We start from the raw sequence: 22,332 nt of genomic DNA on the forward strand, positions 1-22,332 counted from the left end.
GTGGTTAGAAAATTCCTGTGTAAATGCTTTTTATTTAGGAAACAAGGGGCTTGGGGGGGGGGGGGTTACTTAATGTATGTGTCTTCCTCAGTGCCCGAACTTTTCCTTTCCTGATGAAAACAAACAAACAAACAAACAACAACAACAAAAAAAATTGGCAACAAGTTTCAGCCATTAGGGGTCATAGAAGATACAAACACTTTCTGTGGGTAAAATTCTTTTCCGGATAACTCGATTTTCAACATATGTTCACAATAACGCACAAAACGCCTGCATTCGTGCATTGCAAGCTTCACAGTGCATTCCTCTAAAGCGTCATGTGTTCTCTATTTAGGTCTATAAACAGGTGTGCAGTCTCCTTTCCCTTCGGGTAAAATTCCTGTGTCCTGTATTCCCACTTAGTTGTTTCTCTTTCCAGCTGACACTCTTTGAAGTTTGGGGGGGGGGAATCAATCCACCAGTTAGATGAACATCTCAGCAATCTCAAGATGTCTCGGGAGATTTCCAGGTCATAAAAAATGTATAACAACTCTCTGTTGGCCTTTTTTTTTTTTTTTAATTGAAGCTTGGCATTTTGTCTGTGGTATTTTGGGTACTTCAAAAATCAACAGAGTCAAAACAAATTGGAGATGAAAGATAGCAACAGAGAGGAGAAAGAAAAGAGAGCAAGAAAAAGAGTTAAAATAAAAACAGAGAGAAAAATACCCAACTGACTGGCTTTCCTGCTCTCACATAAATAATGGACAGCCCGTAAATAAATAAGTTACGGGGCTCAGCCAAGCCCAGGAGACTGGTGGACATGATCCTGCAAGTTTATTAGAACAGAAACACAGCTGGAAGGAGGAGAGCCGGGAGGTCACTGAGTCTGGTCTGCTGCTCTCTCTGGCAGTGCCTCACTCGAGACCCCCAACGGGACTAATTTTTCTCAGCTAGGAAGATATGGAAATACCCCACCGCAATCAACCCTATGATTGGGACTTGCACCACTGGGTATAAGAGCAGAATTTGGTCCCCTTGCTATATACCACTGAATTACACCCATTTCAAGGCATTCTCAAGTGCACGCTTCATGAAATCTTTTCTAGCACTACCAGGAATTTCTAGGATTTCCAGCAGTCACTTTCTCCGATCTGCCTTGAGGACAACACAGGGGCCCACAGGACTCCTGCCAGTGTTAATGAAGATCCTACTGACATTCCCAAGAGAGAACACATCCCCGCTGCGACAGTTTCCACGTCTCCAGATAGTTACTTGGAGGACAGTCCTTAAAAGATACCCACAAATGTAATTTTTCTAGCAAGGTGCTAGATGCTGTGCCCTCAGAAAGTTCCTTACAGTTTCCCAGGGTTTGGTTAGGATGCTTCTCACTTAACTGTCTACCATGCAGACACACTGTCATCTGAATCAGTCTCTCCAGGCTTATAGATGATAGAGAGAGACGGGCGCTTTACAGTGTAATTAAGGTGCTTTTAGTTTTGTTTCCACTTAAAGCTGAAAGAAATCCTTCCAGGTGATTCACTGACTCCTCTCACTCTAAAGGGAGCCTGGAGGATGCAGAAGAAAGCACGTGCTTCCAAGCTGCCAACTTAGGTGAGACAGATCCCAACTTTGCTGTTGGGTATAACTTAAATTTTGCTTGCATGCTTAAGCATCCAGCAGTTGCTTTCTTTTCTGCCATACACTCCTAATGAGAATTCAGGAGCTTTCTCTGCCACACCTGAACCCTAGAGAGCCACCTTCTGCTCTCTAGCACCACTGCTAACAATCCATCCTATTCCAGTTTTCTTCATTAATATTTCTGCCTTTACGTCCTGTTGTTATTTAAAGCCTTAAGTAGGCTTGCTAATACTGATCCAATATTAGATAATAATGATACCACATAAGCCAATACCATGATTATGATACCATAAGAATGATAGCAATATTCCCATATTAACTAATAATGATACCAGTGTCTTCCAAAAAGGATGCGGAATTTAACCTATCCCAGCCCACTGATTTGCAGCCTCCCTTCTCTACAAGCCGTCTCAAAACCAGACAGAACGCACATCAGCAGGAGGAGCAGCTCTGATTGACAAAGGAAGGTACATGCTTGCCTTCTCATAATGAAACTCTCTCCATTTCTCTGAGTAGGATGAATGTGGGGGACACCCTCTAGTTAGAAAACGCGCTGGATTTTATTAGTGCAAGCCCGGATTTATTTCAGAAAACCCATTTGAGCAGTATTTCAATACAGTATATTAATTTTGCACTTCATCACTGCAATTTAATTGCAAATAAGCACCACTGTACATAAGTGCAGTAAGCATATACAAGTTCAGTACCCGTTCAGCGATAAAATATCAAGCTCATTTATGTAATTTAGTAACACTCCCTCGTTTACCTTACAAGTAACTTTCAGGTTTTTAAAAATAACTAACATAGAAGTGCATTGATTTTTCACTGGTTTGCTGCTGGCATGCTTTCTATATTTCTCCTTGGACAAGAAAATATGATAAATACGATGGTCAGTTCCAATGTCATTTAAAGCCACTTTCTGGGGAATTTCCCTTTCAGATCTCGCAGGCCAGCAGACTGCACTGAAGTGACGATTGTTCACATGCTTTACTAAAATATTTGATTTTCTAAATGAAAAAAAATTAACAAAATACAAACTTAAAGGCTGCGCAGTCAAGTTCTTAGCTGATGTAAACTGAGAATAACATCAAACCCACTCCCTATCAGCAAAAGCGCAAAACCTGACTGACTGCACGTTCCGTTGACAGCAGATTTCCTCATCCCTGGAGCAGGCACGGATCTGCCGGTGAAACTGCAAACTCTCTGGCTGTCTCTGCCAATGATTCCTGGGCCTACTGCAACAGGACTGCCCCCAAAGAAAGCTCGTGAACTGGTCCTCACACCCATCCACGTGCTGAGACGGCACCAGAGCACCACAACATAGCCTGTGCAGTATAATTCAGACTGCGTAAAAAGGCGTTTTTTTCTGGATACCGCCACATCTAGGGCAGTCAAATGACATTACTGATGGATTCTTCTGTGTCTCCAGGACTAATCAGGGAAAGAAGCAGGTGAGGACCGTTGCAGATAACCGTGAAGTGCCTCTGACCTGCTGTACCTCAGTTAAGGAGCAAGGTTAAGGATCCCCCACACAAGAATACAAGAGCGCATGCTGGCACCCTGACACCGACTCAAACCCTTGCCTTCAGCCCAGGCTGGTGGCTGCAGCCTGCCCTGCTGTCAACCACAAGTCATCTGCCCTGCTGCTAACCACCGTCTTCCTGCTTCCGCAAAAACAGATGAACGTGGCAGTAAATTTGGCTGTTTGCCACGTGCAGGCGAGAGTCTGAACCATAACCTCAGCCACTGAGTATCAACCTCTACCTGTTCAGGCTGCCTCTCTGGCTGGCACAAGCCCTCTCCCGTTTTCTTTGGACTTTGCAGCACCAAGCAATAAAGCTAGCACTTAAATGCTTGCAGTCCTGAACACTAATCCCAATGTTTGCCCCAGCTCTGTTTCAAGCATAATCCTGGGAACCCCAGTTTCTCAGAGCTCACTGTAGTGTATTTGCTTCTGTTGTTATGGGACCTGCAGGATACAACAATACACTAGCTCTTCCATGGACCTCACCCTCTCCACAGCAGGAGAGCTGTTTTCCCTAAAATGAACTTCAGGATTAGGGTTGGAATTAGAGTTAAGATTCAAGATAAAACCGGTGACTATATCCTGATTAACACTAGGACAAGCAGGGGACTCAGATCCTTGCTATGTAGGCACGGCTGTGGGTTTAGCTTAGGGTCTATGGGGTATATCTAGCTAGACCTCTCTTCTCTCTGTGTGAGAAGATACCTGGTATCAATAAGGGAAAATGGCTTAACACATTAGTTCTGGGGTATGTAGGGGTGACTAATGAATCCTAAGGTGCTGGTTAGGTGTGAGTTTAGCACTTAGTTTTGCAGCTGGAAGGGCTAAAGAGATAGGCATACTCTTTGAAGGACTGCTACCCCAGAACGAAGCATGCTGTTGGCACTTCCAATGTCTTTTCATCAATTCTGTAACAGGACTGTATTTTAGAGCAACGTGCTAGGGCCAGAGATTGGGTTTAGAACAGTATTACGGACAAGGCCAGAGGGGCTGGATCTTCTAGGAAGGGTTTTGTCTTCATCTAGCGTTGGTTCACCAAAAAATGGCAACTTATTACTGCTGCCTATTCCTGCTGTAGTTGAAGTAGCAGAATTGTGCACAATAGATTTATAGATTCTCAGTCTGATGTAGGATCACATGGGTGTCTACACAGTGTTTCATAATAGAAGTTTTGTCTTCTTCCACAAAATGAGAAGCCAGGTACAATCCCCACACAAAGAGAGTGCTATTAAGGTGAGAGTCAAGCTCTTTAATAGTTAGGAGGTGCCAGAATTAAAAGCAGCTGTCGCAAACCCGATTTGGTGAGTGCCAGTACTGCAACACTTTTAACCACATGATCACCATACTGTGTTTCCCTCACACGACCCCTGCCACAAATACACATGTAAATCCTATATATTGTTAGGGGACTTAACAGCAATATGCTATGTCTCATCACATTATTACAACTTTGCAAGCCTTTGCATATGATACTTGACAACACTGGCTCTGCTAAACACTGTTCCTGAGATTACTTACATAGTTCTAACATAGGCATCCGTAGCAGTGCTATGGGCCAAATCCTGCCATTCTCAACTTTATTCAAATGGCTGTTTTTAGCAGTTCAAGACAGACCAAGCATTGCATTTCACCTATGCAAGAGAGTAGGATTAGCCCCATTCATTCAGTTCAACTCAAGAAAGGTTTCACCTGAGGTTTTCTGAGCTGAATTCCGATTCCAGGAAACGAAGGAACTGGTCTCGTCCTACTGGGTCCTTCAGCACCTCATCCATGGAGAAACCCCATCTTTTCACACGCTGCTGACTAGGTTCTTTGCTGCTTGGAGAGAGAAGGGAAAAAGCAGATGAAATGTGCATTTCTGCCTGCTGTCTGAGCAGCTGCTGTTTCTGCTAAGCAGCAAAGGGAGGAAGATTATCAGACGAGGAGATGGTGTTTTTTTCCTCAAGATTTTGCAGAAATACAAGTTAGCAAATAACATACAAAAAGAAGCTATAAAGACCAGGGCCATCGTTAAAGCAACTGTACTGTCTGGGTACTTACGTACACGGCAAAATGAGACAGTGAATTATATGATTTTCAGAGTAATTTCTGGTAGGTTTCATGTAAAGAACAGCATACCATACTTGAATGGTTATTCATTATGCACTTCTTATGTATCTCCTCAAATGTACCTTGGGAATTTCTTATATGTCAAGGCAGAAATTTGCCAGCAGTATTCCCTGGGCCGCTGGTGAGCTCCAGAGGATCTCCTTGTGTCCCACACAGTGCTGGCTGGTCACTTGGAACTGGCTTCAGATTTTCAGTTCCACATTTGCATTAAAAAAGCAGTTTCACCAAGAAGCAGTGCAGACAAGATTTCTAAAAATGATTGCTGGTTTGTGGTCTTTTATTTTTCAGTGCCTCTGATTTTTGGATGCCAAAGTCTTGGAAGACTAAAAAGCATCTCCCTCCTCCGCTCCGTGATAATCAGACTCTTATTTTGTGTCTCAGCTGGGACACCGAGATGCAGAGGCACGAAAATCACTAACAACCTTTCTCCTAAATTATTTCTTAATACAACCCCACTTACATAAGCTGTTGTTTGAATTGCCAGACATGTTGCAGAGATGCCTATGGGGAGAGGCAGTGCCTGGGAATCACGAGGAGGACCCTACGAGACAGTCCGCATCAGAGCGTAATCTGGGCTCACAAAGTGTTTGAAAGCTTCTGGTGTGATGGCGTCATACTATGAGACAACCATTAAAATACAGCTCAGCTGCTCACATTTGTGACAGTAGAGCCATTGTTAACAGTACATATCTATTAACTACGTCTCATCATGTCCACGGTGATTCCTAATCCTGGAGCCTTAGGGGACAGTGGTGATCTGTGCTGAAGACAAATAAGCCAAAGGGGTAAATAAAATGCCCGCTTTGATTTCCTCTTGGTGTAAAGACTAAGCAAAATTGATGGGCATGTCCTCACTCAAAGTGCAGAGCACTTGGGATGGCTCCTCCTGCGCTCACCCAGGAGCCAGCAGTGTTGCTGACAAGGGCGCGGATGCCAGCCTACCTGTTAAGTGAGCCAGCCCTGACACGGGGACATGAGAGCCATGTTTGTGCAGAGCTACGCACGAGCTAAGCTCAGGGAATTTCCTGCTGAACCCAGAGATCTGTAGCTGCTCTTCTTGCCACTGCACAATATTCTAGCGCGAACAAAAAGGCCAAAGTGCTGTCTAAAACTGAAGGCTTTAGGAAACATGGCGTTTCCCGAGTCCTGAGTGCCATGAAGGATGAACTGTAGTGGCACAGGGCTGTCCGTACTCACTGCCTTACCATTAGAAGTGAGAGGCTCTTTGTTTTCCTGAGCAAGGGCTCTGCTCTCCTAACTGAGGAAACAGCTTTGGCAGGCAAGACAAGGGCTACCGCAGCTCTCGGGGATCATTTAATTATTCATGCAAGTTGCAACTAGATGCAGATGCAGTGAGTTCTCTTACAATAGAGAATAAAATGGAAATACAGAGCTGTTTGTTCTTCTATCTCCCAACAATACAACCTTCTCTTTTTCATCAGCAGGAGAATCACCTTCCTTAACTCTGAAATCATAGCAGAAACCAAGCATTCATTTTAAATTCCTACAAAGGCTGTGACATCAGGTTAATTGTATTCTTCAGGGACACAGACATCTTTTCTGGGACTTGCAGCTACCTCAACAGATGCAGAAATAATGGATGCCTGGACTACCTTGTGGGTGGGGGTTCCTCCAGAGAAGTATTTTGCAGGGGCTGTATCTGGTTCTAGCCCTGCTAGGGAGGATGGAGAAAATGAGAGAAACTGACTAAAAAGGAAATCCAAAATATTGAAATTATGTGAAGAGGGGCAGAGATTAGGGAACTAATGGATTTCTGTGACTACCAGAGAAGCAGGTGAAAACATCTTTCACATCCCAGACCACATGGGTTTTAAACAGGGAAAAAACTTGCCCTTTTCCTGCAACACTGATTCACTATGAATTGGCTTTCTTAGGCTGGTAGCATCTTAAACTTTACATTATTATTCAAGAACAGACAGGATTAGATTTGGCATTCTCCTTTCAAAGATTTGCTAAAGTGAACTCCCAGTTCAGATTTGGTGCCAAACAGCAGCAGCTAAACACTAGGAGAAGCTGCTGAGCACTTGCAGTAGTTGGCCACAGGATGTGAGTGAGTAGCGAAGGTGATATGTGGCATGGTGATTTCATTTAAACCTGCTGTGATAGCTGCTATGCTAGGCATAGAGGCTATGCTAGGCATAGAGGCAGGCAGGACAATTCTAGCCCCACTGCAAGAGCTGTGGATAGCCTGTGATGGCGAGAGATGTAGACACTGGCCAGACTTCCCTTGCACCGGCATCACATGGGCAAAAGACGATCTAAATTGCAGTGTTGTGCTTGTTTTTTTGGAGAAACTCTCTGAGGTGCAAAGCATTGGAAGTCCTACAGTCATTCCTCCTCCTTTTCATCTATTAGACACTGTAACAGAGACAAGCCAGCCACCTCACTAACAGGTGAGGCCCAAACTCACTTTGTCAAACTATTATAATTCTGACCTGCCAAGTCTCACACGTTATGTGTGAGCTACACTCCTCTGGCTCCTGTGCCAAATCCACCTCTGCACAGCGGGAACAGCCACTGCCCTATAACCCATCCTATTCTGCCAGCGGCATCTTTCATGGGATCCCAGGACAGGAGCAGGGCTGGAGCACTGCAGCTGGGGGAGGACCAGAGAGCAGGCTCTCAAGGGTCAAAGGAGATGTGCTGGAACAAGTATCTCTTAGCAGTATCCTGTATCTGTGGACCCTTAGACCTGAGTCTGTGCATGTCCTTGACAGGCATGAGAATATCCGTTACCTGACTTACAGAGTACCACACATCAAGTCATATGGAAGTGGAAGGGCTGAATAATTCACAGAAGAAGTGATAAAGCATAAGCTCCTGTTTAAACTTCAGCTAGGTACTTGTATCTTGTAAAGTTACAGACATCCAACTTCCTATCCGAACAGGGCAGTGGGAAGAGCATACAATCAAAATGGCAAGACAACTCTAACATTACTTAAAACTACGAATTCTTACCTCATTTCAATGTCCCACAACGCTGCATCATCACTTATCCAGGGATTGGAAGGCTCAGCAGGAGTTATAAAGGGGTCATATTCCACATACTGCTCTGTGTAGGCTATTAAACTGACAGATATAAAAAAGAAAAAAAAAAAGAAGAAAGGAAAAAAAAGAATCAGGGCCTGAATGCTCAGTCACATGTCAGAGAGGTACAGCTTTTCTTTTCTTCTGGCTTTTTTTTTTGGGGGGGGGTGCTTTTTATTTTTGTAGGGATCAGTCAGTTTCTCAGCAACCACAGAAGTCCCTTTTCCCAGGGTTGGTGCACGCAAGGATTTCTCTGGAAACACCCACCAGCTCACTGCAGTATTTTCCTCGAGCTCATCTCTGTCAAGATGCTCACAAAAAGCCCAACAAGGCAAGAACTGGATTGCTATGGTAGGACTTCCCCCGAAGAGCCATGGGATGACTACAAAGCACGTGTCCTCCTCTTCATTTGTTGCACGTTCCTATTGCCTCGGGCCTTTTTGGTTTTTGCAGACTTTTGCACCCACTTAACTTTATGCATTATGAGTAACTCATCTAAATAGGGTCATGTTCTGTAGCTAAGAATGTACTTAAATCTTTGGAGGATCACAGTCCTGAGCATCAAAGCTTCAGACTATAGATAACTTTTTTTGTTACGTTGGTATACCGTTTAGTCTAATGGCACTATTGTAAAATACTTCAACGGTAGTTTATAATAATTAACTTAGAATGTAGTAAATTATATGCATGTTGGAGAAACACCTGGCCTTTATACTGGCTTGCTTCATGACGAGTCAGATAAGACATATAGCCTCTAATCCTCACTAGGATGACATTCAAAGAGCTTCCTGGGAAAAGGACTGCGTCTGCTTGCGTAAGTGATTCAGGAATTCCACTGGGGTTGGGGCTAGGGGTGCTTTTTTTACAAAAGAAAGACAGCATATATGAAATAAATCAAAAGAAATTTGTCCTAGTCTATATCGGAAATACTCTAAGGCACTTTTTAATTTTTTTGCCTAGGTCTGCCAAGTAATTAACTAAGTTAATTGAGTCTCATCATACTGAACAACTAATCTAGTTGCACTGTGATTGTCCATGCTAAACTTTACCTCTGGTCTTCCACATCTCAAAAAGGCAGGAAAACAAAAAGACCCTGTGAAACAAAGGGTCACAAAAGGCAGAAAGTTTCCCTGACCTGCTCTACAGTAATTATTTCTTTTTGTTTGTCCTAGCTCTTATCATGAGGCATTAAAATCATACACTTTTGTAACCACAGCAGGTTCCCATTGCCCCTCAGGGCACTCAGGGCTGTCTCATCTCATTTCATTAATTACATTTCATGACTGCTGTGGGTCAAGGGTTGGAGGAGGGAGCAGCGTCCAATTTCAGAGAGCGGCAGCAATTCCTGAGACATCAATGAGAGAGAGAGAGGGTTGGTTAAAAAAAACCCAACAAAAAGGATCAATCAGGAGATATCTGCTGTGAAACTTGAATTGCTCCTAATAAAATAGTAAGAAGGCATCAGATGTGCTAGTACAAGTACTAGCAAGAATAAAAGGGGAAAAAACTAAATTAAATGAAACAAGGGGGAATTGCTAAGCACGTTTTGCTGATTCAGTATAATGACAGCAGCAGAATCGTTGCCTCATTGTCTAAAGAAGGCTACAGGCGGGGGACTCCTAAGGGAAAGCATTTCTGTCAAAATGCAAACCTGGACTTTTGGCCTTTCAGGTGATGCACTGTAATTCTGGTAGAAGAGGTGGTGGGAAGAGTTCACTGAAGGGTGCAGAGCTTGCCTTGAGAACCCAACTGTCTCACAATCAGGGCGCCCTGCGGAGCCTTCACAGTAACTTTGAGGAGCTGAGAGGATAGCACAGATCTTCATCTAGGGAGCTGAGATTGCTTCTGGTAAGAAGATGCTCTGGTTTTCCCCAGCCATTTCTGTGATGCCACATGTAGTGAGATTGCACTAACACGGCACAATGCAGTCAGGGAAACAGTAGGTAGAATATATTGATAGTTTTTCTCAACAATTCTCAAATCTCATTGCCAAATCCTAAACCTGACAGCGTGCAGGTCCCAGGTAGGGAGAAAGGATGTGGAAGAAAGGAGAAGAAAACTGTTTCCAAGGTGCCTGGAGCAGCTGGGGGATGCCTGCTCCCACAGTTGGTGCAGATCTACTGCTGGAAGGGGAACAGGGAGGAGGGGGGCAGAAAATCTTTAGTAGTGGGCATTTATTTCATGGGAGCTGGGGATAACCTTTTGAGAGCCTTTCCATTCCCCTTCTGCTGGACAAGGGCTGTCCCATAGAATAGCATGCATTCATGGAAAATGTATGTGATTGGTCTATCACTATTAAAATAATTTATAACTTATTCCTATAAAAGATTAGACAGCAGCTTGTTTCCCCCACCACCCCCTGCCTTATTTGCTCCTCGTTACTTCTCTCGTCCTGCCTGGAAGCGTCTTTGCGCCGTACTGAAAAAATGGCACGTGGTGTCGCTGTCAGGCTTGGCTGGGGAAAGGAGCGGGCCAAGAAGTCGTCTCCTGCACCCCGATCTGCCACACTGTCACTTAAACTAGTCCCGACAGCGGGGCCCAGCCTGAAAAGTGACTTGCTAGTAACAGCACCTCCTTACGCAGCAGATTTGTTCCTGGCATTTGTATTCAGCGTTTTACATCAGGCTTTCAGGCCGCACAGGCACCCCGATCTGCCACACTGTCACTTAAACTAGTCCCGACAGCGGGGCCCAGCCTGAAAAGTGACTTGCTAGTAACAGCACCTCCTTACGCAGCAGATTTGTTCCTGGCATTTGTATTCAGCGTTTTACATCAGGCTTTCAGGCCGCACAGGTTTTTTTTTTCAGGCAATCGTTCAACTCAGGTCATCCACATTCATTCTTCCTCACCTATCTCCACCCCTGCCAAGCCACTGGACTCAACAGCCCCTCTGCTTCCCTCCCTCCTGCTCTGTAACCCTCCACATCCAGGCTGCACTTCCTACCACTCTCCGCACCAAGCCCTGGGACCCTCCAGCAACACTGCCACCCAAAGTCATCACATCACCAAACACTTCTTCCCAAGATATAAATATCACAACCATGATTTTCATTCTTTAGAATTTCATATATTCAATATGAAAAATATTCATTCATATTTCATAATGAAACTTTCAAAACAGGAGAAAAGAACTTTTTGATTGTTCTCATTTTATTTACTTTTCTCCTGGTTATCAATTTGCACAGGTTTTGATAACAACATTTTCTTCTCCAATTTGGGACCAGTAAAAAAAAAAATAATCCCAAAGCCCTTTCAAACCACGAAAATTTTCTGTCCAGTTTTACTGAAAACTAACAGGTTTTTTTGGCATTGACAATGTTACATTTATAATGCCAGTAGCTCCTTACGAACTTGAACAACAGGTGTGTTATGTGGACAGGATTTGATGTTCACAAGTGAATGAGTTTTACTAAGTCCATCTTATTGAATAAATACCTACCTAGAAAAAATTCAAGCAAAACAGATCTGCTTGCTTGTAAATTACCAGCCTGGAAATTTTTACTGTCTCAGTATATTAAGGTCATTGTAAGTAAATTCAGTACAAAATGACATTTTTTGGTAAAGCACAAATGTATCTTCTTAACAAAAAAGAACCAAAACATAAATATGAATGTGCTAATTTCAATCATACAATATAGCGTATGCAGGATTTCAGGGAGCCTCTGAGTATTTTCTATTTAATTGGATAAATTTTCATTTTAATTGTTAAACGTTATGAGCCAATAGGAACTTAGTTTGGGGCTCTCGCCATTTAATTTGCCTAGTTTAGTACACACATGCTAATTACAGGTGCAGGCACTGCAAAGCACATTTCATAGGGTAATCTCTTTTTAATTTGCTTAAATAAAAATTCCTCTATTATTTCTCTACAAGGCACCAGCCTTTATCATGTCCCTCATGTTCAACAGAGTTTTGCTCTAAAAGTGACGTTACTGAAGAGCATGCCGATCCCCACATTTGTCTCAGTGATTCCCCTGCAAATGTGCATAACTTACAAATATCTACGTAAAGGTGCTGTCATTCTCAATTAAATTTGAGCTTGTTCTTTACCTGTTCATAGTTTCCTAACAGAGCTAAATATTCCGCAAGTCAAATTGTGCCTTGATTTGCCTCTGTGAGAAATCCACCTCTTAAAACACTGCCTTGAGTAGCCCAGGTACAACCCCAGTACTTCCCATAGGGTTTCATGTGTATAAGTGGGAGCAGAAACTGGCCCTACAACCCCAGTATGAACATGGACATGAACACCACGTGCAACAAGACGCAAACGCAGCTCCTTCCCCAGAGCTGTGCCAGACTAACAAAAGGTGAGCACTGAGAGTTCACCCACAAAAGAAAAAAGGGTATTTTCAAATTGAAACAGGAATGACTTTTCTGTACATAAAGTCTAGGGTTGTGAAGGGGTGGGAAACAAAAGCACTGCAAGGGTTCCTTCTTTTGTGAATGGTATTTCTTTTGCTTTTACAGTACGACAGCATCCTCATTTTTCACCTACTTTTTGTCCGTGGCAGAAGAGCGAGTGCAGAAGTGTCAGTGGTCAGCAGACAGGTAGCACGGCCGGTCAAGGAGGGGGAAGAATTGATGCACACAGAAGGGGGACCAGCCTTTGTGCGTTCCTGCCCGCTCTGTTTCTGGAAACACCAAACTGGAGGTGAGGAAAGAATGGGAAATCATGCAAACGGGGACACTCACCTTTCTGCTACTTTGGACATCTTTAAACAATGTCTCTCTATCTGCATGTTGAGAAAAGTTATCTGAGGAGAGAGATGACAAGGACATTAACAATCCAGGAGCTCGACAGCATGCATTGATCATATCCCAACACACTATTGATTTCTCTTTCCAAACAGCTTGAAAGTAACTCAGAAGGAAATGGGACCCTTCCCTAGGTATTAGAAGCAGCTTATTAACTGCTTCCAACAGGAGTCTCCATTTCCTACGGCAGAGACCCAGGGGAAGCTTTAGAAGACATAATTAAAAGTAGGAAAGGCACATATTTGGGGCTGAGGTTCCTAGTCTACGCAGGATGCAATGCGATCCCCTTTTTACACCACACTCCTCTCTTCCATTTCTCTAACTGACTGGCATCACAAGACCCATAACAGTTTTACAGCATATTTGCACTCTGCTATGAACTAGTTCTTCACAGTACTCTGCAGCCTATGTTGCCTATGATGGAAAAAGCTCAAGAAATTTAGTGTTCAGGTTTAGTTCAGAAGGCCACCCTAAAACTGGCTGCCTAAGAAACATGTTTAAAGCTGCCTTTACTAAAATGCTGACCTAGCGATTCCTGCCTGTACTTCAGTGAGTGCTGCTTGTTGCAGGAAAGTAATTTCGAGGGAGAGCTCCCTGTGCCGAGGCAAGGATGTGTAAGTTGGCTGGCCATTCCTTGGAGTGATTGTGCAAATAACTTTTTCCTAGTTCCCTAAAAGCTCTGACTGTACAGTCTAACAGTCATGCACCAAACGATGCCTTTCCTCCCCACCCATCCCCAGCCTGTACCCCAGTATGCTGGCTTCTTCCCTAGCCTTCACCACTGCCCACTTTTCAGACATCCTCAGTGAACCAGAGGATGTATACTGGTCCACAGACAGAATAATAGTAGATTAAAAGGTCAGTATTACCCATAATACATATCATCATACAACTGCACTCCTCAATGAAAATATATACATATCTTTAAATACTTAGTACTTTACCTAAAGTATGTGAGGGTCAAGGACAGGTAAAGCATACAGTTGGTTTTGCTGATATCTCAGTAACTTTATATGCTTCTCCCCCCCCCGATAACAGTTCTCAGAAGAGTTGCCATATAGCCATCTACTTACTTGTTTCCGGAAATCCTCTTTTGTAGTTTTGCGTACAGGTTGGGAGGGCACGTGTACTGGGCTTTGGGGCTGAGACTCCTCTGTAACCCCATATACTGACTGTGAGGAACCAATAAACAAACAGAAGAAATTACGGCACTTTTCTCTGTTATGCAATGAGGAAAAGTGCAGTATGCAAAGCAGCAAGGTAACAAGCCAGCAATTTCCTACTGTTTACATCCACACAGGTCAATAATCATTCAGCCTGGAGCAAAATTTACAGATCAGACCACGCTTGCAGGTGCCTGCACTTGGAAGGTCTGCAGGCACGTTAAGAAAAGAGTTTATTTTAAATGTTAAAATGCAGCTGATAATTTTTAGGAGCTCTGAAGGCTGTGTGTATCAACGCTTGCAGGATGAACACTGGGAATGGTCATTGTGATGAACCAAGCGGAGAAAGAATAGACTAGAACCTAATCCTATCCCATTTTCTTTCACTTGGTTTAATTTCTTGTTGTAAAACTACACATCGAAGAAAGAGCTTAACCAGGTGTCAATGGGTCAAGTTCACATAAACCTCTCTAAACAAAAACCTGCAGATTGACTTGTAGCCATTCATTTTCAGGACAGAGACCTGCACTGAAAGCAGTATCAGTTACCCTTTAATTTTGTACTTTTGCTTTTTATTTAACGCTCCTAAGAGACACGTGACTAGCTCTGCTGCAATTTAACTACCAATGAAAGTTCAGGAGTCTGGTGTCACCTCCAAAACAGGTAACAATTGACAGGACGAGAGGAAACGGCCTCAAGTTGCACCAGGGGAGGTTTATATTGGATATCAGGAAAAATTTCTTCACTGAAAGGACTATTGAGCACTGGAACAGGCTGCCCAGGGAAGTGGTTGAGTTGCCATCCCTGGAAGTATTTAAAAGACGTGTAGATGTGGTGCTCAGGGACATGGTTTAGTGGTGGACTTGGCAGTGTTAGGTTTATGGTTGGACTCAAGTGATCTTAAGGGTCTTTTCCAACCTAAATAATTCTATGATTCTATATACACAGAAGAGCTAAAACTTGCTGGAAGTCAAAGACACCCAAGTTGCTAATGATCCAGCCTTTGAAATGATTAAGGTGGGTAAACAGCTCTGAAAAATCCGTGCCCAAATAATTTCTGAAAATGGGACCTAGGTACTTTTGCCAACTGCTTTGAATTTTATAGGAGTGCAGAGCCAGCAGACATCTGGGACACAGAGCTCCTTAACGCCCTTCTCAGCTCTACCCATCGCCCAGTCTGTACTGCTCTGCTGGTAAAACAGGAATAGTAAATTCACCAATTGGAACAAAACGGAAGTGATATTTGCAAAACGCTTTTTTTGGTTCCTATTGGGAAAGTCTGAGATACTGTAGGTGTCAAGCGTGACTTACATTAAAAACAAAAACAAACAAACAAACAAACCCACAAACAAAACCAGAAACTCAAAGTGACCTTTTTCACTTTCTGTGGGTTTTTCATACGACGACACTTTCTAATGTCCATTTCTGTGGTGTTCACACAGCCAGGCTGAAAAGAGATGGTAATCGTATTACTCCTCTGTTTACAACCCACATGCTACCTTACCTTTCTAAAATATACAATTAGATCTTGTCCAAAATTCTTTCCTGAAGTTTGTGTCCCATAAATTATCCTTGCTAAACAAGAGACTGCATATACCCAAAGTTGGCATCTCAGCATCCAATCCATTTACTCATAACTTTGGCACCAAAAGGAAGTATCTCTACTAAGAGGGGAGCTTTTTCTAGGAAGTCTGAACCAAACTGGGTAAGCTGCTTTTCTTTCGTATGCACAATAAATGATCTTCAAAACTTCACATTTATCATATATTTCCAAATCAATAGTTCCATGCATGCACAAGCCTAGAATATCTAAAATAATCTTGTAGACACTTGGTGTGTTTTGAACTGCAAGGAAAATCCACGTGGTGACTTTAAAGGCAATGTCTTTATGCAATACCTGGCACAGTGTTTACTAGTATTAAAACTTTCCTGTCAAAATCTGGAAAGTCTCATCATTCAAAAAGAGCTTTACCACAGGCCTGTGCACATCCCAGAATGCTCTTTCCTGGCTGTCCAAAATCTTTCTTTCTGTTTTATCCTTTTTTCTGTCGATTCTGAAAACAAAAGTATAAACATATAAGTCAATGTACAAGTAATGCTTTCTTCTTTGTTACAGTTTCTAGCTGGGGTTTTTAACCCCATGATAAAAAAAATTCAGAAATCCACTTTTTTGTACAGCAATGTCACACTCCCGCTTGCAGGCCGTGTGCCACGAACAAAGTATCACTGATGTTTCCTCCAGTATGTGTCAAAAGAGATTTTCCTACTAAGGTGGAAAATTTACTTTAACATCCGTTTTTTCATCTGGAGAGGAAAACCACCTTTCCCGATACTCTGTTCCCAGACCCTGATTTGGCAGGCTGGGGAGGTTCATGTTTGGCTTTGGCTTTGTCAGGAGACCCACCGGGACCTCTTTACTTCAGGTGAAGCTCTCAGCTGGTGCTGGACAGAGGTCCACGTCGGGAGGTCCCTTTGCACCCCGGTGCCCCAGCGGCACCGCTGACATGACCACAGATTGCGGAGGGGCAGCTATCCCAGGCATTCCCAGCAGCAACAGCATGGGCAGCACTTGGGCCACCCTCCTTAGGGCTTTCAACAGACCGGCTCTGCCGCCCGCCCGTGTTGGCAGAACGAGCGGTGACAGCACAGGCAACGGGAGCAGAGCTTGCTGCATGGCCCCGTGCAAGCCTGCACTCACCCAAGAGACACGCGGCTGGGCCAGCACAACTGTAACTCAGTAATTTCAGCCCTGATGCAGCCAGTGAATCGACTCACTCAAAGCACATGCATCAAAGGCGACCGGAGGTTGTTCAAAACAACTGTTTCCCTATCTCTCGGCAGCATTAGGCAATTCGCTTCTGGTGCCTCACTCCTGTGCTCAGCTCTACACGTGAGCACAGCAAAGTCACCACTGGCTTGCAAGATCTACCTGCAGAGAGACTGGGTGCGGCACAGGGAAGGAGGAACCGCCTTTGTCTCCAGAGCAGGATTGAAAAGCCGACAGCATCCCTGTGCTGGGTTTCTGCACTGCCGCCACCCGGGAAAATCAAAGCAGTGAGGAAAAAATCCACCCCAGCTGGGATTTCTGACCATCAGGTTCTCCCTCCCTCCGGTTTTTCTTTCAGAGGGGCGGTGATCCTCGGCTAAGTCTGTGCTAGAAAAAGGATTAGGAAATGGAGGACTGAAACTGAAGTTTCCAAACACCCCTCCCCACAAAAAGCCTGAGTCCTCCACAGTTTGGTATCACTCTCTGAATATCCTCCCTGCAACACTGAGACGAGAAACCAGCTCTGCACCAGCTCTGTCCCTGCGCAAAGACAGAGCAGCCACCAGATAGCAGTTGCTGTACTGTGCTGGGGAACAAACACAGACACCCAGCCCAAAACTTCTTTTTCTGAGCAAGCCCTTTGTGCCTGGCCAAAAGGGAAGGTGAAGACTTTGGCCAACATCACACCACACACGAACTGGAGGGACTCTTCAGAGGCTCCATGAATTGTATTCACAGGTGCTTTGTGCTGAACCGAGGTTCTTGGTTCTTATTCCCAAACTTACTGGTAACTCAGTATTTCACATTTTAAACTATGAAGACACTACATAATTAGATGCTCTGTGCCTGCAGTTTTTGAGCAATGTAGGTACAGCAATGGAAATCCTGTGTGCAAAGACGTGGAAGGCAGAGCAGAACTTGATAAGCAGGAGGAATGTTTTCAGTTATTTTTGGTTTGTCTTCTTTTTTAGTTAATTGAGGGCTGTGAATTACACTGTGAATTCCAGCCCTGCCTTGTTGGAAACCTGAACACTGAACCACCACATGAACTGGGAACCAAGAAGCTGAAACTAGCCAGCAAAAAAAGTTGATAGTGGCCAGTCCATGCTTACGTTTCAAAGAAAACTGAATGGAGAAAAGATGAATAAGCAACAGTGATCACATCAAGAATCTGATATTTACATTTCTTTCTTAGGTAATAATTGTGTGCTGTGGACAGAATGCAGAATTTTGTTTTGACTTAGATTTGTTTTTTTTTCATCTTGGCAATAAACCTTTAAGTAACTGAAAGTACAATTGCTGTCTTAACTTCTAATTTTCTCTTCCAAACAGAACACTGGTATTCTGGTCGGAAAAAATCCCTTAATTACCTTGTAAATTAAAGGATAACTACCATGTACTTAAATAGTGCATAATTACAATGTTATTAAGCAAAGAATTAATCAAAATTCCAAAGAGTTAATCAAAGATAGAGACATATACCTCAGCCACACCCTCAAGAAATGATGTTCCTTAACTTTTTAGCATCTAATGCTGAAAGTGCAAATTCCTTCATGTGATACAGATTGTCAGTACTAGTGTTCTCATGTGCCATCTTCACCACCCTTTCCATTTTATAGGTGACAACTACATGCACAAAACGGTCACGGAGGGTTTTAGGCGCTAGTTTGTAGACACTAGTCTACAAACCCTGGACCATACCCATTTTGCAGCAATAATGAAAACACGCTCAAAACATTGAGAGGCTTCAAACTGTTTTCACAAGGGAAGATGAGGGAAAAAAAAAAAGTAGATTTCAATTATGAGCAGATAGGAAAAACCCAAATACTAAATCTGAGTAAGTTTCATGTAAGTGGTACTCAATTCTCCACACTAATTTAGCAGCACAAGTCAGACTGCAGAGAGTAGAGGTACAATGGAGTCAACTGGGGATTGGTATAAATGAGAAAACCAAATCCAGACTGCTGTAAATACCACCCTTATAATCACTCTGAAGTAGCGGTATTTTTAAACTCAGAAATACTTTACAAGCATGGAGTAACACAGACAGATGACAAAGTTCTGTTCTTTCCATTCATACAAAACAAAAATACTACACAAAAGTAGAAGCAGAATGGGCAAGTGAATTGCCCAAGCTCCCATGGTGAATCCAGGCTCAGGAGCTCCTGAACAACATTTCCATGTACAGATAATTAAACCCATCTTTCAGATTCTGGCACAAACCTTCAGAATTGGCTCTCTATTTTTTCTAGGCTGCCGGTGATTAAAATTCACCAACACCTTCTGAGCTTAGCTGCAGTAGACTTTGACAGAGAAGTTTTCTCTGTACAGAATCCCCTTCCCTTCACAGCTCTAAATACTGGTGCAGTTTAGTGTTCCAGGATTACTCACTTCACTTGGGCCTCAGCTTGCATGAAGATGAATTCCCACTTTCTTGCAAATGCTCTCTGAAGTCTGGCTAAGTTTTCCTGACAAAAGATGAAAATAGTAAGAACAATTAACCCCTGTAATTACAGCAGCTGCTTAAGAGCACAGTTGGCATGGCAGGTGTTTATTTTATTCCTTTTTTTTTTTTAACTGGAAAACTCAAGCCACGGAAGTCAGTGTTTGTTTCAGGTGAACTATCTTGCAGGCAAAGCAAGGTTGTAACACATCCTTTCGGGCTGCAGCCCCATAGCTGCAGTCAAGAAGGCCCTGTCAGGGAGAAGTAATGGAGTGTGATGAAGGCAGCCTGAGCTCTACTATGAAAATAATGATGGACTTGTTCCCAAAAGATAACACTGAGAGGCTTTGTGAAGCTGATGACTTTCATTTCTGATAGCAGATGGCTGCCACCTGCACGTTTTCCTCTCACCCCCACTTTCCCTTCCTCCCCCCCACTGCTCTCTTCTCTTCAGGCTTTTGCTAAGGTGCAAAGCCTGAGCATCCCTTGCTTTGCTGAGTCCTGGTCACCGCTGAGAGCATTACGCAGCTGCACAGCACTGAAGGCTGGGGATTGCCAGGATGATTCATAAAAGGAAATAGCTTGTTTGTCTGAACAATGAACATCGCTAACTGCAAAGACAGGGTCCAGATGCAGCCTTGCTCTACATCTGAAGTAAGAGCTCTGGTCCAGACCCGTTACAGAGAGTGTCATGTTCTGAACATTTGGAGGTGGATGTGACTTCATCACAGCTCAAGGTCAAACTCGGGACGTGGCCAGAATTTCAGGCTCAAATGGCACCCCGAAGTCACATATCCACACCCACACTGACAAGGAGGCCTACGAGACCATTAACCTGACGCTCTTCTCCATTACAGCTGGTTCAACTGTTGCAAATTTTCATTGAAATGAACACTATTAGTTCTACTGCTGTTCTTTTTATACCTATTCCCTTTATTTCAAGAAAGTGCTTAAGTGCATGCATTTCAATGCTAGAAGAAATCTTCCTATTATTTACTTTAAACTCTTGTATAACACAAGGCATAAAGCTTGGCCCTGTTACCACCAAGTCCATGTAAGAGTTTCAGTGTGTATACACGGAAGAAAACAGTTAAGCAAATGATTTACAGCTGTGCTGAACTGCGATGATTTCCTTAACTGTGGCTACAAGGAAGAACTACTTGTAATTATCTGCAAAAACAATTTTTTGAGGGTTTCTTTTTTTTAATTTTATTTTAAATTATGTTCACATGTGCCCTCTGGAGTAAGAAGCTGAAGCCAATGAAACAGCACCAACTGAAGCAATATTTGAATCGTGCTTATGTTTAGCCAATTATAAACAAAACTGAATGCAATTATGCAAGCTTAATCATATCGTCAAGACCCCTGCTCTACCAGTATAAATGGGAGGTGGGGGGTTGTCTATGAATGCTGCAAGCAGAACCTAAAAATGAGAAGATGTCCCCTGAGATGCTTTGTAGAGATTCTCTTTGGAAACTCCAGGTCAGTGCTGATGCCGATGGAGAAGCATTCTCATACTACATCTCCAAAAATAGATAGTAAATATACAGGGCTCCTTCCCACTCCTATAAGCCTGTTTCTCTCACTTGTGCTCAACTTACATCTCCATTGCTGGATCGGCTTCAGCTCCCATAATGACTAGGAAGAGTTGGTGCCGTTCTTATCGGATTGTCTCTAATTAAGACAGCAAAGTTTGAACGCAGAAGCGATCTCTAATTGTGCAATGCAATATTCACAAGAAAAATGAGAGACTGCCAAGATCTAATTATTTGCCATCACTGGAGCATTGCTACTCTCAGTAGACAACGATGTGCAAAAGTACTTAGCCATAGCCTCGCTGCATGTGTGTGGGAGTGTGTGCGCTGCTGAACAGCCTTTTGTTGCTTTATGATAGATCTTTAGAGTACTTACAGTTAATTGGTTGGCTGTGAGCAATTTTAATGGTTTTAATAATGAAATCAACAATATGCAGAAGAGAAAACTCAGCAAAAGGATGTGTAAGTGCATGCAGATTATTATATTCCTTCCTTTATGCCTGTACTTCAATATTAGAACTCTTGGGAACTCTGGATGCATTTCCAGGGTGGATGAGGTAAGTGGCAATTTTTGCATGCTCTTCACTGAAAGGACCAAATGGCATGTATATATATCCATGTGCACTAAAGTCCCAAAACATAGAAGGTAAGGAAGAAGGAAAAAGTCCATTATTGGAAAAAAACCCTGAAATATATGCAATATAAATGTTTTCATTGTAATAAACATGAACACAGAAGCCCACTGCAACCAGCTTTGTAAACAAACTCTCCAACGAAAAACTCCACATTTGAAATTCAACTGTTACACTGTTGAGCTAGTGAACAAAAAAAAAAAGTCACTATGACAGAAAGAAAAGTTCAGCTGGTCAGAGCGTTACACTGCTGGCATTCAAAGAAACTCACACCAGCGCTGCCCCTCCTGCCTCCATCTTCCCACTCCTCTCCACCCAAACCCTCCACAATCTGAAGTCAAGGTTGGGGATATTTTTATGGATAAACATTTCATAACAGCAAATACGCCCTGAATAAGCTTGAGTAATAATTTTTATATGGCATATTGAAAACAGTCGAAGTCTAATATCTGAAAACTTTCCTTTTAAGGTCCACAACTAGATGGATCATCAGAAATTTAATTGCCCAATAATGCACCTGAAAGCCATCATTTTCCTGTGTTAGTATCTGCTATATAACCCAGGAACTGTTAACTGGAAAGAAGAAACCAATGTAAACTTCTGTGTAATTTCCCCAATCTTGGAGGGCTGGCTATACAGCAGATGCTTTAAGTTGAGATGTTGCAAAGCCAGGGACGTTACCCAATCACGTTCCTGATGTTGTCTCCAGATCAACCTCCACACAATTCTGACAACTGA

The 22,332-nt window shown here is 43.1% G+C and overlaps 1 protein-coding gene across 1 annotated transcript in view; it reads right to left on the reverse strand.

Moving 5' to 3' along the window:
* The window catches only part of RGS6 (regulator of G-protein signaling 6), a 268,020-nt gene that overhangs the window by 27,253 nt on the left and 218,435 nt on the right, over positions 1–22,332 (reverse strand). Inside the window, exons 7-13 of the mRNA XM_009279302.2 lie at positions 19,376–19,452; positions 16,190–16,271; positions 15,590–15,664; positions 14,128–14,226; positions 12,992–13,053; positions 8,231–8,341; positions 4,832–4,957 (exon numbers count right to left, since the gene is read on the reverse strand). Coding sequence (XP_009277577.2) covers positions 4,832–4,957; positions 8,231–8,341; positions 12,992–13,053; positions 14,128–14,226; positions 15,590–15,664; positions 16,190–16,271; positions 19,376–19,452 — 632 coding nt within the window. The remainder of the gene's footprint in view (positions 1–4,831; positions 4,958–8,230; positions 8,342–12,991; positions 13,054–14,127; positions 14,227–15,589; positions 15,665–16,189; positions 16,272–19,375; positions 19,453–22,332) is intronic.

This window comes from Aptenodytes forsteri, unplaced genomic scaffold, assembly GCF_000699145.1.
Source record: "Aptenodytes forsteri isolate BGI_AS27 unplaced genomic scaffold, ASM69914v1 Scaffold3, whole genome shotgun sequence".
Taxonomy (NCBI): domain Eukaryota; kingdom Metazoa; phylum Chordata; class Aves; order Sphenisciformes; family Spheniscidae; genus Aptenodytes; species Aptenodytes forsteri.